The sequence below is a fragment of the Taurulus bubalis genome (genome assembly GCF_910589615.1).
Source record: "Taurulus bubalis genome assembly, chromosome: 18".
In the NCBI taxonomy this organism is placed as follows: Eukaryota; Metazoa; Chordata; class Actinopteri; order Perciformes; family Cottidae; genus Taurulus; species Taurulus bubalis.
This window is the reverse complement of record NC_136606.1, coordinates 14,281,777-14,295,217: the sequence shown is the minus strand read 5'-3', so window position 1 is coordinate 14,295,217 and position 13,441 is coordinate 14,281,777. Positions and strand designations below refer to the sequence as shown.

The 13,441-nt window shown below is 39.4% G+C and overlaps 2 protein-coding genes across 2 annotated transcripts in view; one reads left to right on the top strand and one right to left on the bottom strand.

Annotated features, from left to right (window-relative positions):
- Positions 1–624, top strand: part of bmp6 (bone morphogenetic protein 6) — a gene marked incomplete at both ends in the record, with an annotated part of 37,371 nt that extends 36,747 nt beyond the window's left edge. The window contains 2 exons of the mRNA XM_079234582.1: positions 1–27; positions 475–624. The exon at positions 1–27 is cut by the window's left edge and continues 84 nt beyond it. Of these exons, the coding sequence (XP_079090708.1) occupies positions 1–27; positions 475–624 (177 nt within the window). The remainder of the gene's footprint in view (positions 28–474) is intronic.
- Positions 625–1,435: 811 nt separating this feature from the next.
- On the bottom strand, positions 1,436–11,520 carry txndc5 (thioredoxin domain containing 5; the record flags this gene model as incomplete). Its single annotated transcript, XM_079233895.1, has 10 exons — positions 1,436–4,202; positions 4,914–5,043; positions 5,176–5,258; positions 6,592–6,756; positions 7,058–7,144; positions 8,611–8,726; positions 9,561–9,657; positions 9,762–9,867; positions 10,385–10,537; positions 11,336–11,520. 10 exons carry the CDS (start codon positions 11,518–11,520, stop codon positions 4,080–4,082), a joined length of 1,245 nt encoding a protein of 414 aa, XP_079090021.1. The 3' UTR covers positions 1,436–4,079.
- Positions 11,521–13,441: the final 1,921 nt, after the last annotated feature.

Below are 13,441 nucleotides of genomic sequence, written 5' to 3'. Positions count from 1 at the left end.
ACCAACCACGCCATTGTTCAGACTCTGGTAAGGCCTCGACCCAGGAGTGTATCATGCTCATGTGTTCTAAACGGTGCAGGAGATTTAGTTTTAGGGTATTCAATTAAACGAGGTCCAGTTAGAGAGAATTGCCTCATGAAAAGATCTGAGTATTGTGTCAAAAAAGTCATACAAACGTCATAGTACATTATCTCAACAGATATGAAAAAGTCATGGTATAGTTTGTTGGAAAACGTAATTGTATAGTATGTCAAATAAGGTAAAGTATAGTACATCAAAAGAATTCACAACATCCAACGTATGCCAAGAAAGTTTATAAAAGGTAATAATATAGTATAAAAAAGTCGCAGTTTAGTATGTTGAAAAAAGTCATAGTTTTGTCGATCAAAGAAGTAATGAAAAATTGGCTTAGTATATATACAATGTCTTTGATTGACGCCTACAGAGGTTTAAATCATTCCTTTTGACTTCCAGGTGCACCTGATGAACCCAGACAACGTACCAAAGCCATGCTGCGCCCCCACCAAGCTCCACGCCATCTCAGTGCTCTACTTTGACGACAACTCCAACGTCATCCTGAAGAAATACAAGAACATGGTGGTTCGGGCTTGTGGCTGCCACTGACACCGATATCGGGGGCCAATAATGCCGGATTAGAAGTCGGGTTGGCAAAGGGCTGCGACTGCAAAAGTGACTCCTGGGTGATGTTGACCTCAACTAGACAGCAGCTTCCTGTCCAAATCCTCAGCCTGCAAGGAACGTCCACCCTGAAAGACCGTTGACTTGTTCTATTCACATATTCTTGGGACAGTTCACTTATAAGCAGCTTCACCCGCCAGCGTTGAGCCACCGAGCTGTCAATCACTTTCTCTATTAGCTGTGGAGTTTTCACTTCACGGGTCTGCGACTGAACGAATGACTGTGTGCCAGTGTGGAGAGGATGGAGTGTTTCAGTTTGTATATTATGTGTTGATGGAAGTGTGTGTGTGAATACTTAAGAGGCTACTGCACCATCTCCCTAATTGAGAGGGAGAGGACTAAACTGAACTGTCGTGGGCCCAGTCAGAGTGCTGCTTTCTTTTCCTTCTCCTCTCCTGCTAAATTAACACGGTGGATCAGTTCTCAGAGGGGGCTCAAATAATTACTAATTAACAGCTTCTCTACAGCGCACGACCTTGTGGGAGTTGACTCAGTGATGTCACAGCATTGAAAACCAACAATAATCAGTGACATCACCTGGTTAAAAGACAAGTGCATAGATGGTTTGAGAGAGATGGAAAATTACAAAGTCAAGTGTCCTTTTCAGTGCAAATGTTAAGTCAAACAATCTAATACTAAATGAATGATACATTGGAGTCAGGAGATTCATATTTCTTTCCTCGTGTATTTTCTTTTTAAGCCATATTTGCAATCCTAAAATATAATATGGACTGAACCAAAGTGACCGCAGGCTATTTTAGTAGCGCACGGCTCCAAATATCCCCTCAGAGTCAATATTTGCCGGGCACACGCTGCGCTGCGATTCACCAGGCTGGTTAAACATGATGCATGTTGTGGCTAAACTGATGTTTTTCTCCAAAGAACCGAAGAATACAGCCTTATCCCTCCGACATACCACAAATGGCCATTTCCATGTTGCTGCACTCGCAAAGTTAACAAACGCTTCCACCCCTGACAACCCATCAAGAGATTGTGGAAAAACATGTCGAGTCAAAAACAGCCGGCAGAACCGTGTGTGTGTGTGTGTGTGTGAGCGTTTCTGAAATTAGCCCTTTTTGCTTTTTCAACCCCCGAGGGTAGAATTATGTCTTTCCAATTGAATATGTTACTGTGAGCTTTGAATGACATGGAGTTTATTTTAATGAAAAACTAACACCAACAAGAATCAATACCGTACGTGCCTAACCAATCATAAATTACAAAATATACCTCTGGTAAGCTGCTGTTTACATTTGTGATCATGTTTAGTCTGTTGTTTTTGTAAATACTTGTACATTCTCAGCTTATTTATTGCACCTTTTATTAAAAAAGACAAAACACATACCGTATTAACAGACCGATGCAAGGACGAAATGAAAATACAAACTTATTTTTGAAAAATTTTATTATGAAATCTCATGTTACAACTTGCCATTATTCACCTTTTTTGTACAAAACCCATGGGTAGTGCACAACCCATGACTCAAAGGAAAAAATACTTCCGTCACTGGAGTTCCTTAGACCATGTGCTATCCATAAAAACTTTTACAGACTAAAAAAAAACTGTTGTCTCTGACTGTTTGTGTTCCTGGGTTAGACGATAGAAAGATGCTCTGCGTCGCTGCATACACCTCACATAACCTGGGCCAAGAGCATGAGCCGTTATGGGCAAAGTCATCACAGAAAAGAAACTGCAAAGGCTCCGAGAACCAGCTGTGTGACATTTTCTTGGCCTTTGACTGTTGAATCTTCAAACACCAATTAACCTTCTACAAGTTGGATTTGTGGGTTGATGGTCATGATACAGTTTACATTTCAGTTCAAACAATCCCACTAAAGGTTATAGTCAGAGTGGGAATTAAAACCAGTCAAGTCATGGATTATTTTGGTTTCAAATTGATAAATAATGCAAAATTATTTCACTGGTTCTTTACACCTATAAACGTGTAGCTTTACCGTACGACCAGATCCCCCAACTATTCATGAAGCAGAGTTAAAGCCTAAAGATGTTGACTTCACAGCATGATTTGCCAGATAATTGACTTCTGGAAACATGATCTAGGAGCAGGAAAGCAAATGATATAGACTCAAGATGCATCTGGTTCAATCACTACGGTAAGAACAGATCACAAATCGTGGTCAGAATACAAGGTAAGAAGCTAGTCAGCCCACCTGACCCTGAGCTGCAGCGAATGTTCGTTTCAGTCCCTCACAAGTACTGTTACAAAAATGTCCAACGGAGGTAAGGTTGTAAAAGCACTGATGAAACATTCATTCCTGGAAAAGATCACAAAGACTTGTGAATGACAGTTGAGCATCTACCAAAGTGGAGGCTCAACACTGCATGTTTTACCTGCAACACCCAACTGTCTTTTCCTGCCCCACTTACTGGTTCCCAAAACCTTTGGCGATAGCCTGAGAACTATCCCACAGAAACCTTACATTCTCACCGTTTGCACTACATTTGAAAATGAAATGAAGAACACAGTAGCAGCAGTAACTAAAGATGTTCACTGATGGAGATATGGGGCAAAATGGCCCAGGCCCGAGACCCTGAAGGCCAGGAGGAGCAGAGGGATGATTGAGATCACAGTCAGACAAAGATGCACAATTGCGATGTTCAGTATACTGAGCCATGCTAATTTATCTTGTTCTTTCCAAAAGATAAAAATCCTCATCATTAAGAAACAAACTGTCCATTATCAGACCTGTGATAACAATCATTCCCTTTTCACCACTTCTTCTAGTCTGCAGGGCGTTTCCCTGAGAGTTCAGTCAGACAGGCCATCGCTGGCATGGATAGAAAGTACCCTCAACTTAACACTCAAATTCACATTTGGCTGACAGCAACTTTAGGAACTTTTGACTGACAGTACCTCAACATTAATGGCTTGTTATTTAACAACAGATCCCATGTATAAAATTTAGCATTTAAAAAAAGTAAAATGGCTACAGAAGTTTATCAGTAACAAATGCCTTTTTTCCTTTTAAACAGAAGAAACTGGCACACCTTTCTTTTAGTGCTACCAGTTTGACAAAAGACCTTTTATCTGTGCGAGGAATTCTTTTTCTGATTGATTGAGCAGTGCTTGCAAAGTGGTTGTCCGACAAATTACTTCATTTGCAGACCCAACCAATAGAATAGTATTTTCCATTTCAGGAGATTTAAGGTTTGGCAACAGCAATGAAAAATAGATTCACATCCCAAACAAACACGCAGCTGAATCATTCCATGATTGGCTGACTCCTTTCTGAAGAGAACCCGAGTGGAGAGAAAGATAGAGAGAGGTTTGGCTACTGTAGGAGATTGAGTGGTGTCCTACTGGCCAGATATACAGTGTGGACGAGCGAGTGGTGGACAGTGGAGTGCCGACTCGACTCTACAGCTCGTCTCTTGCCTGCTTCATCACAAAGCTGTGCAGGCTCTCGAGGTCCCGGCCGCCATGATGCTCGTCACCCTGCTGCCCCGCCCTGAAGAGGATCAAGGTGGGGTAACCTCGAACCTGAATAAAGAGGGAAGAACAGCAGCGGCTTAACCCATGTGCTCATGTACCCATGTCATCCTTCAAAACCATTCCATTCTTATGCAGCATGCTGTGTTGAAATATTTACCAGTAAACTAAAAAAAATGGTGCCCGAGTTAAGTTGAAACCAAATTTACTCAGGCACCATACTCCAAAAAGTTGGATTCCCGTCTGTCCACCAAACTTAGAGAGGTGTTGCTTGGAGTTAAAATCCCAAAAGGGAAGTGGGAAAACCACTCCAATAATGAGAACATTTTATATGGGAAGATATATTTGATGAAAAACGCAACACACCAAAATAATTCATCAATAAATCATCAATCAAGTCATAAGAAAGAAAACTGAACTGTTGGCCTTTGATGCCAGAATTCTGCAAGCAGTACAACTTGCATTGTATACAATGGTAAGTTGGCGTAATGATCAAAGCTGATAGTGTGTGTGCGGACATATATTTACCCCCATGCCCGTTAAATCTGCTTTAGGATTACAGTCTGTAGAATCTAATTAAAGTATGTGACAGTTATATTGTTTTATGGCTTTGTAATAAAACCATCCTGTATGACACACTTAATCTTGAGGAAAAGGAAAAAGCTGACAGAAGGGTATGTAAGAGGAAGAGATCAAAGTGCGGCATGTTCTGTTTGGATGGTGTCTTGCGGTATAAATTGTGGATGACGCCCACATACTTACAGAGTACTTGTTGCAGAGTGTGCGCTCAACAGTGCAGTCAACTTTGGCTATCTTGACGTCAGTAAGGCCGGAAAACTCCTTCTTGGAAAGATCCTCCCATGTCGGAGCAAGGTTCTTACAGTGGCCACACCTACAGTTGACAGCAGGATTACACAGGGATGACATCACTTAAAGTGACCGAGACATATTTATACATTTGAAAGTTATTGTCAGGTAGGGTTACGTCGACAAAGGATGAAGAATAATAGAATGACGATCTTACCATGGAGCGTAGAATTTGATAAGGGTGAGGCCCTTTGCTACTGTCTCATCAAAGTTGGTCTCTGTGAGGTCCAACACACTGGACTGGAGAGAGGACAGAAAATCTGATATTAAAATTTGCTGGATTCTGATGATTACCATGATTACCATGATTACCTGACCGAGAAAACCTACTCATCACAGTATATACCATGTTTATAAAAGTTAAATTATTGTAAGTCGAAAACAAGTCACGGCATGGTATGTTGAAAAAAAAGACACAAAAAAATAATGGTGTATTAAAATAATATTCCAAAAAAAGTGTAATAGTTTAGAATGTTAAAAAAATTATTAAAACTCACACGACTTTTTTTAAACGATATACTATGTTGAAAAAGTCATACGTCATAAAAAATTAAATCAAAGTATATGTTGTAATGATGAAGTCATGAAAAAAAGTAATGTATATTATGTTGAAAAACGATTTAGTTGGTCGAAAACAATTTAAAAAACACAGTATAGTATGTTGAAAGAAATCATAGGATAGTCACATTATAGTATGTTGAAAAAAAATTAAAAAGGTCATAATATTGTATGTCAGAAAAGATCTTAGTATAAAGTATGCACATTTTTCATCTAAAATGCCATATATTGTGTGTTGAAAAAAGAATAATATGCTAATAAAAAGTCATGTAAAAAAAAAAAAACAGAAAGAAAGTCATAGTAAAAAAAAAGTAAAGGTCATGCAGTATGTTGAAAAATGCCATAGTATAGTGTTGTTAAGCATTACAAATAAACCTTTGACATGACTGCATCAGTTTGTCAAATCAGGGCAACAAAACGCCAAAGCCATGTAGGAGACACTATCCTGCTCTGGGATGTTGTGGCCAAACAGCCTTTCACCATTGCCTCACTTTTGTTGTTGTACATTCTTCCAGGACGATGTCATTGCATGCCCATCTTACACTATGGCATCAATCAGACTAACTATAATTACTAATAACAGAGTAGGTGTTAAGCTTAGAGAGCTTTACTTATATGCAGCTAAAGATGGACGCAATTAGTTTGGTCCACCCTTAATGAAACATCTGTGATTGTACTTTACATGAAGTGATTGCCCCTCCATTTACAGCTTCTTATGCAAAGCAGATTCCCCAAATATGCCCAAGTCTTACTATATGGGCTGCAACACTTCTGTAGCGTGGTTGGATACCAGCATTCAGAACATAGCAATGTTAAAACCGTGTTAAAGTCAGAACAGTTTTATGAGTATGTTCAGGTGTCGAAAGCCTTTCATGTGCCAGGCAGAATCATTTCAACACTTTTTCAACTAAAGAATTGTTACTATGCTTTGACCATTTCGGAATGTATGAACACCTGTAGCATACATTTGTTGTCTATAGCGTTTCTTCTTTTTGTTGTTTGCACACACCGTTACCTCCTCTTTGGCGGGCTCATCAGTGGGGATCTCGTTTGCTTTTTGGTCTTCACTTGGCGCTTGTTCTTCACTTGGTTCTTGTTCCTGAGCGACGACAGCCTTCAGTTGGTTGTCCACAAAGTCTTTGAAGGAGTCCAGGTCTCTTTTGCCTTTGTACTGATCGGTCTACAAAAAAGACACACACACACTGAAGTGAATACCGTACTTGCACATTGTATTCATAGTCATCTCCAAAAGCGCCAATGTAATCATATGATGGCTGTAATCATCCCAGTATGATGTAATGTCATGGAGTTTGTTATATTTTGCAATAAATCTTAGAAGGTGTCGACGAGACAGAACATGACAGCTGCAGCTGCAGCCGGTCAGATGCAGGCAGGCGATGGCCAAAGAGTGTGTCGAATGGCTGAGCATGAAGAGATTATTTGTACAGGAAAGTCTCAGCAGTCAAAAAAATATGCTGTACCTTTTGTCCATTGTTGAAGAAGAGCAGTGTGGGATATCCACGAACGCCGTGATCAGAGCATGCCTCATACTGCTGTGTACAGTCCACCTAGGTCACAAAGATATGAGCATGTGTTATTAAACTAGAACAAAACATCAGTGCAAATACTAAGCCTGTTAATTTGATTGAGAGGTGTGCGTTTAAAAGCACAGAACGCAAACAGGTAGCTTCTAATGTGACCAGCATCCTGTTCCGTCAAACAGGTAACGAGAGGACCAGAACAGTAGTTAGGGGGGTACGGTTCGGATCAGCACAAAAGAACCGCTCTGATGTCAGTGTAAAGCTAAACCATTACACATTATAAATGGTATCCTTTTACTTTGTTGTAGTCATCTGTGGTGTTAAGGAAATAAATAAATATATATATATATATATATATATATATATATATATATATATATATATATATATATATATATATATATATATAAATAAATATATATATATAAATAAATATATATAAATAAATATATATATATATATAAATAAATATATATATATATATATATATATATATATATATATATAAATATATATATATATATATATATATATATATATATATATATATATATATATATATATATATATAAATAAATATATATATATATATATATATATATATATATATATATATATATAAATAAATATATATATATATATATATATATATATATATATAAATATATATATATATATATATATATAAATATATATATATAAATATATATATATATATATATATATATATATATATATATATATATATAAAAAAAACTAAAACTCAATTTGAATTATTTTTATTAGAAACAAAGATCTTGTCATTAGTAGTTTTAACGATGTGTTGAACAGGCCATAATTCACTATCCAATATCCATTTTATATATTACTATGAAAACATCTCCTTCAAACAACTGTATTAATTAGTTTCTTTCTAAAACTACATTTTACAAGACTACATTTGAATCCATCATGATAACGTTCGCCCAGTACACGTTTATACTGACCAGAGCCTGAACGCAGCATAATGATACTGAAGGAAACCTCTGTACGTTAGCGGTGCAGCCATCGTTACTAGCTCTCCTGTCAATCTCAACAATGTAACATTGTCAGGGATCGACGTATAGAAAGCATGTCCTGATAATCTGTGTACTTAATCTGCGGTTCACACAGAAACAGCAAGGGAGGGAGGTGATCCGTACAGATCACAGATTCTAACGGCCCGTTACACCTCTACCGGTAGAATGAAGTAACTTCACGTAACAAGGGCAAGAGCAAGTGGAGCACTGCAAAAACAGTTTAGCAAACGTGTGTCACAAAAGCAGCTATATTTGGATTAAGACAAATGCAGCAACCTTCTTTCTGTGGAAAGAAGGAATGCCACGATTTAAAAAAACAAAAACTTGGTGGTTGTTCTGTTTTTACCCGTCACAGTATGTGGTGTTTTATTGTTTTGCTTCCTACAAGTAGTTTGATCATTAACCTGCGAGACCAAAGAAATCTGAAGAACTCACCTTTCCTATCTTGACATCATCGGAGTGCTCAAAGGTGGTGGCCAGCTGCTCCCAGGTTGGGGCAATAGCTTTGCAGTGACCGCACCACGGGGCGAAGAATTTAATGAAATGGGCACCTGAAGCAAGAGAACAGCCATATTAGAAAAAGGAATTGCAGAAAGCCAGCAAAAACATTTAATACAAATAAATTATTAAGAAAGTAAAATGCTGTGGAGCGTATACCAAGTTCTACATGAACATAGTCACACACAAATACACAATTATGTACGAAGGTACAAAAAGTGCTCTGATTTTTGTTTTGATGGAGCTTTGTAAAAAGTTGATTCCACAACAAACTCAACCCAGACTGTCGGAAATGAAAATATACAACTCCTATACAGAGGTTATACGCAACCAATTACACAACGTTTATTGGAGCTCTGTTGCCAAGATGTGAAGGTGGGACCTATAAACACCGTTTTAAAATGCGTATGTCATATCCTGCTTTTTTCTTCTCCAAACAAGAAATCATTTATTTTTCTTCAAAACCAAAACATTCAACCTCAGCAGAGCTTAAAATACACAATTTCAACCAGACAATTATCGTGAGCCCTGTTTATTTTAGCATTCGTTGTCTGAAAATCCAGAAACATGAGGTGACAGGAGACAAGTGCTATATAGTTGACTGACGTTGTGGATTGTGACTCAGGTGCTCGTGTTGAAATGTCCGTTATGTCAATCAAGGCAATGAAGTCTTTCCATTCTCTCAGAGGGATCCAGAAACATTACTTAGTGCGGTTAAAATTGGAAGGCATTTTTAAAATTTGTGCGAAAACAGAAACCGGTTATCTGTTGCAGGCAGGATGTAGCTGCATAAATAAACAGGATATACTTAACTATTCATTTGCTTATGTTAAGTGGTAGAACAGAGCTTGAAGCATTAAACTGCACATTTTCTACGAGATATTTACCTTTGGCTATGTGGGCCTTAAAGTTGAGAGCAGTCAGGTCATACATGCCCTGTTTGGGCTCTGGGGCTTTAGGAGGCTCCTGTTCACTCTCTGGTTCCTGGAGGACACGAAACAACAAGCATCGATAAATACCACCGGTCTCGTACGGCAAGAGTCACTGGTTTATAAACTTGAGGTGTTAAAACCATGAACAATACTCACTGAAGGCTCGTCCTGGAGTGTCTTCAACATCCAGGTCTCCAGAGACTTCACATCTCTGGGCCCCTGGTACTTGACTGCTTCCTGGTCTGGCTTAAACAACATCAGCCTACATGTAACACAAAAAAAAATGTTTTTAATTGAATGAATTGTAGCATGAAAGACATATGGTTCACTCACAGGCGTTACAAGAAGGTGTATTTAAACTCAGTGACCCATGCAACTACTAACTAGTCTCATTATTACAAGCTATAGGACCCTGTGACATTTTGGTTATAAAGCTTCTGTCAATCATTAACCAGTGACTGCTGCTTTGGCAGGTACAGCATGCAGTCAGCATCCTAGAGTTAGCAGGATGTCATTCAAATACTGACAGAATAGTACACTAAAAGCAAGCCAGTGTACAATGTATCACCCCTCTGTCAATCAGTGATGAATAGGACTTTTGACTTATGTGTTTTTTTTTTTTTTTTTTAATCCTACATGCAAAGACATTTTTTTTTTCAATTAAGAGATTATTTCAGTTTGTTGATCTAAAATAAATTGCAATATATGGGCTGATGTAATGCATGTCAAAAGATGAATATGAATTGATGAATTAAAGTATTAGATTGACGTTTACTTACGTGGGGTAGCTCCTGACGCCGTGGACATTGGAGCAGAACTTGGTGTCCGGGACACAGTCTACTTTTACCACATAGGCTGGGGGATCCTCCATGTTGTTGTATTTGTCTCCCAGTTCATTCCATGACGGCTGTAACCTCTTGCAATGGCCGCACCTGGACACAACAGTGGTACAAATACCGTCAGTGTACAACATAAGATATTCTTAAAGCTTTTACACATTTTTCGTCTGCAACAATTTGCAAACAACTGTTCAAAAGGGAATGTGGAATTACATGCATTACGACCACGTGTTGAAGATGATGTCACGGTTCAGAGGGGTTACATTCTGAGAAATAATTCGAGGCAGATGGTGGCCTTCTTCTGTACACTTTGAGAACCCCATCATGAACCCCTGAAAGTCCGCGGACCACAGTTTGGGGCCCGCTCTGACATGTAACGTGAGCAGCAGTCAATCAGTGAGCGCCACGTAAGCACAGCATCCCAAACTACAACTATGAACTGTGACCGACTCTTTCTGAACTAACTGTTAATAAGCATAGCGCCACAAACTGAGTGTAATTCTTTAAGTTTCCCCGTTCAACGTCCACTAAAAGTTTGCAACTACATGAAGTAGTGAAGTGAAGTTACGTTACGAGCCTTTGGAAGCACCGAGGCCTTTATGAAAAGTGCCTAATGCCAGTAAAGTGCAGTTAGCCAAGTGTTTGGCTGTGCTAGTTAGCAGCTAAGCTAAACACACCGGCTGTTCAGTTGAAGGGGGCTAGGTAGCCAACTAGCATGTCTGCTAACTAGCTTGTTTGCTAACTTGCCGGTTAGCTCCCTACGCCTCTCAACGAACCGTTACCCCGTTGTACGGCTTGTGCAGAAAAAGTTACGGCTGCAAAGGTTATTGCAATTCCTTTCTTCAACGTTGTATGGAAATAAACGTGTGAACTAGCAAATGGTTCACTTACCATGGGGCGTAAAACATCACAAAGTGGGGCGCAGTGGGCACTGCCTCGTTGAACATCTCCACTGTGTACGTGTGCTTGGCATGTTCATCTTCTTCTGCATCCGCGTCGCAAAACACACTGGTAAACAGCAACGAGAAATAAATAAAACACAACATGACGGGTGTGCAATTCAGTGCTGGGGCCATGGTGAAGCTCTCTCTGCGGGTGCACAGTGTCTCTGCTGGAGTGTAAAAGAGCGACTCTCCACGGACACGCCCCTCCGGCAGCCTCCGTTTAAAGGAATGCCGACTGTGGATGGGACACTTGCACATGGGGATTGCTGCTACGGCGGCGTGGAGATCTGTGAAAGCCCGCAAGCACTTTGCAATCGTTAGCTGACAGGCTCCGGCAAATGTCTTCTTAGAAGAAGTATGGAAGCCCATTTGGTAAAAGTGACTTTGTTGTAGGGGAGCCAAATGCATAAGCCTTCTCTGCTGGCCTAAACAGAATCACAATATTATAGCTATTTTATAATTTAATAATAATATAATAAGTTTCTAATCTTTTTTTTCACCTCTATTTATATGGAAGAAGAGAGGCCAGAGGCCTTCTAGGTCAGCGCTCCCCAACAACCGGTCCATGGCCCGCTACCCGTCCGTGGGTCCCTTGGTAACGGGCCACACAGAAAGAATGAATGAAAAAAAAAAATAATCAAGGTCGGAAAGATGTTTTATTTCGAAAAATGACCGGATGCATCGGTCTGTGAGTAACCTCAGACGTAACCTATGCGTTACCCCAAAAATTAAACATACGTTTCAACTCTTAAATTAAGGAGTAGACAGGACATAAAGAACACACGTCGGGTGTCGTTGTCTCCCGTCAACTTGAGACCGGCTCATAGCAGAGAAACAAGCTCAGGGCTCCCACAAATTTGGCTTAATCGTGAGTTGTATATTTATGCACTTTATAATGGTTTTATAACGGCTTTATACCGGTCATATCATTTTATTTCGTCATATTTATCGCCCACACCCTGAAGGCCGGTCCGTGAAAATATTGTCTTATACGAAACCGGTCCGTCGCGCAAAAAAGGTTGGGGAGCTCTGTTCTAGGTGGCCTTTGCAGATTGAAGTATATGGGGACGTTATCGTTGATTGTAGACTTCAACCAATCAGATCTTTAGTTTAACATGCTGGGCGCATTCTTTGACGTGCCAGGCCGAGAAGTACTCAGCATTAACATGCACTGTGATTGCTCAGTGGGCCAGCGTGACTTTAGTCAACAGTAAGCTACCTAGCTGCTAGCAGCTCAGTAGTAATAATAAGATTTCAGACTCTACTGTCATCACGTCCATGGCCATCAAGAAGGACCTGTTACTGGAACTGAAGCGCACCAATAAACTGTACAACCGCGTCATTGAACTGTTTGATAACAAAGAGAGGAGGATGGACTTTGTCTTTAAGTGAACAGCATGTGGTGAGTGAACTGCTTTTATGTTTTTACATCTGCAGTAGCGATGTGTTAATGTGTCTATGATGTTGTTCTTATTATATAATATATATATATATACATATATAATATATATTATATATCCTTCTGATCGTGGCTCGTGCTCTTGAGTGTGCTGTGTTTTAGGGCCGAAGTTCTGTTGGATTGTTTTGTCATGTTTTGTTATCACTAAATGTGACTGGTTCTTGTGAATTTGTTCTTGTTGATGTGGACAACACGCATTGTCCGTTAATAACGCAGCATCCCACCATGCCTGTATTTATGAATATGATATCAGACGGCACAGAAGGCCCAGGTAGAAAATGCATGGCCCGCCACTGGCATATACTATATATCGCTGAAAATAAAGAAGACACATTGCATTAGTCCTTGAATGGTGTAGGCATGCATGCATTGTCCCATGGTTTTGTATTGCTGCATGATAGACTCAAATAGTCACAAGGTATTTATTTAATGGTCTCAATGAACAAAGATGTTTGTGTTGTTGTTTAAACTTTTTTATTATTATTGTATATTCTGTTATAGTACAGGGCCGTTATTGAACCTGGACCGCTGCTAAGACCTTATACATATGTGTCAAACTCAAGGCCCACCACGTCATTTTCTGTGGCCCACAAC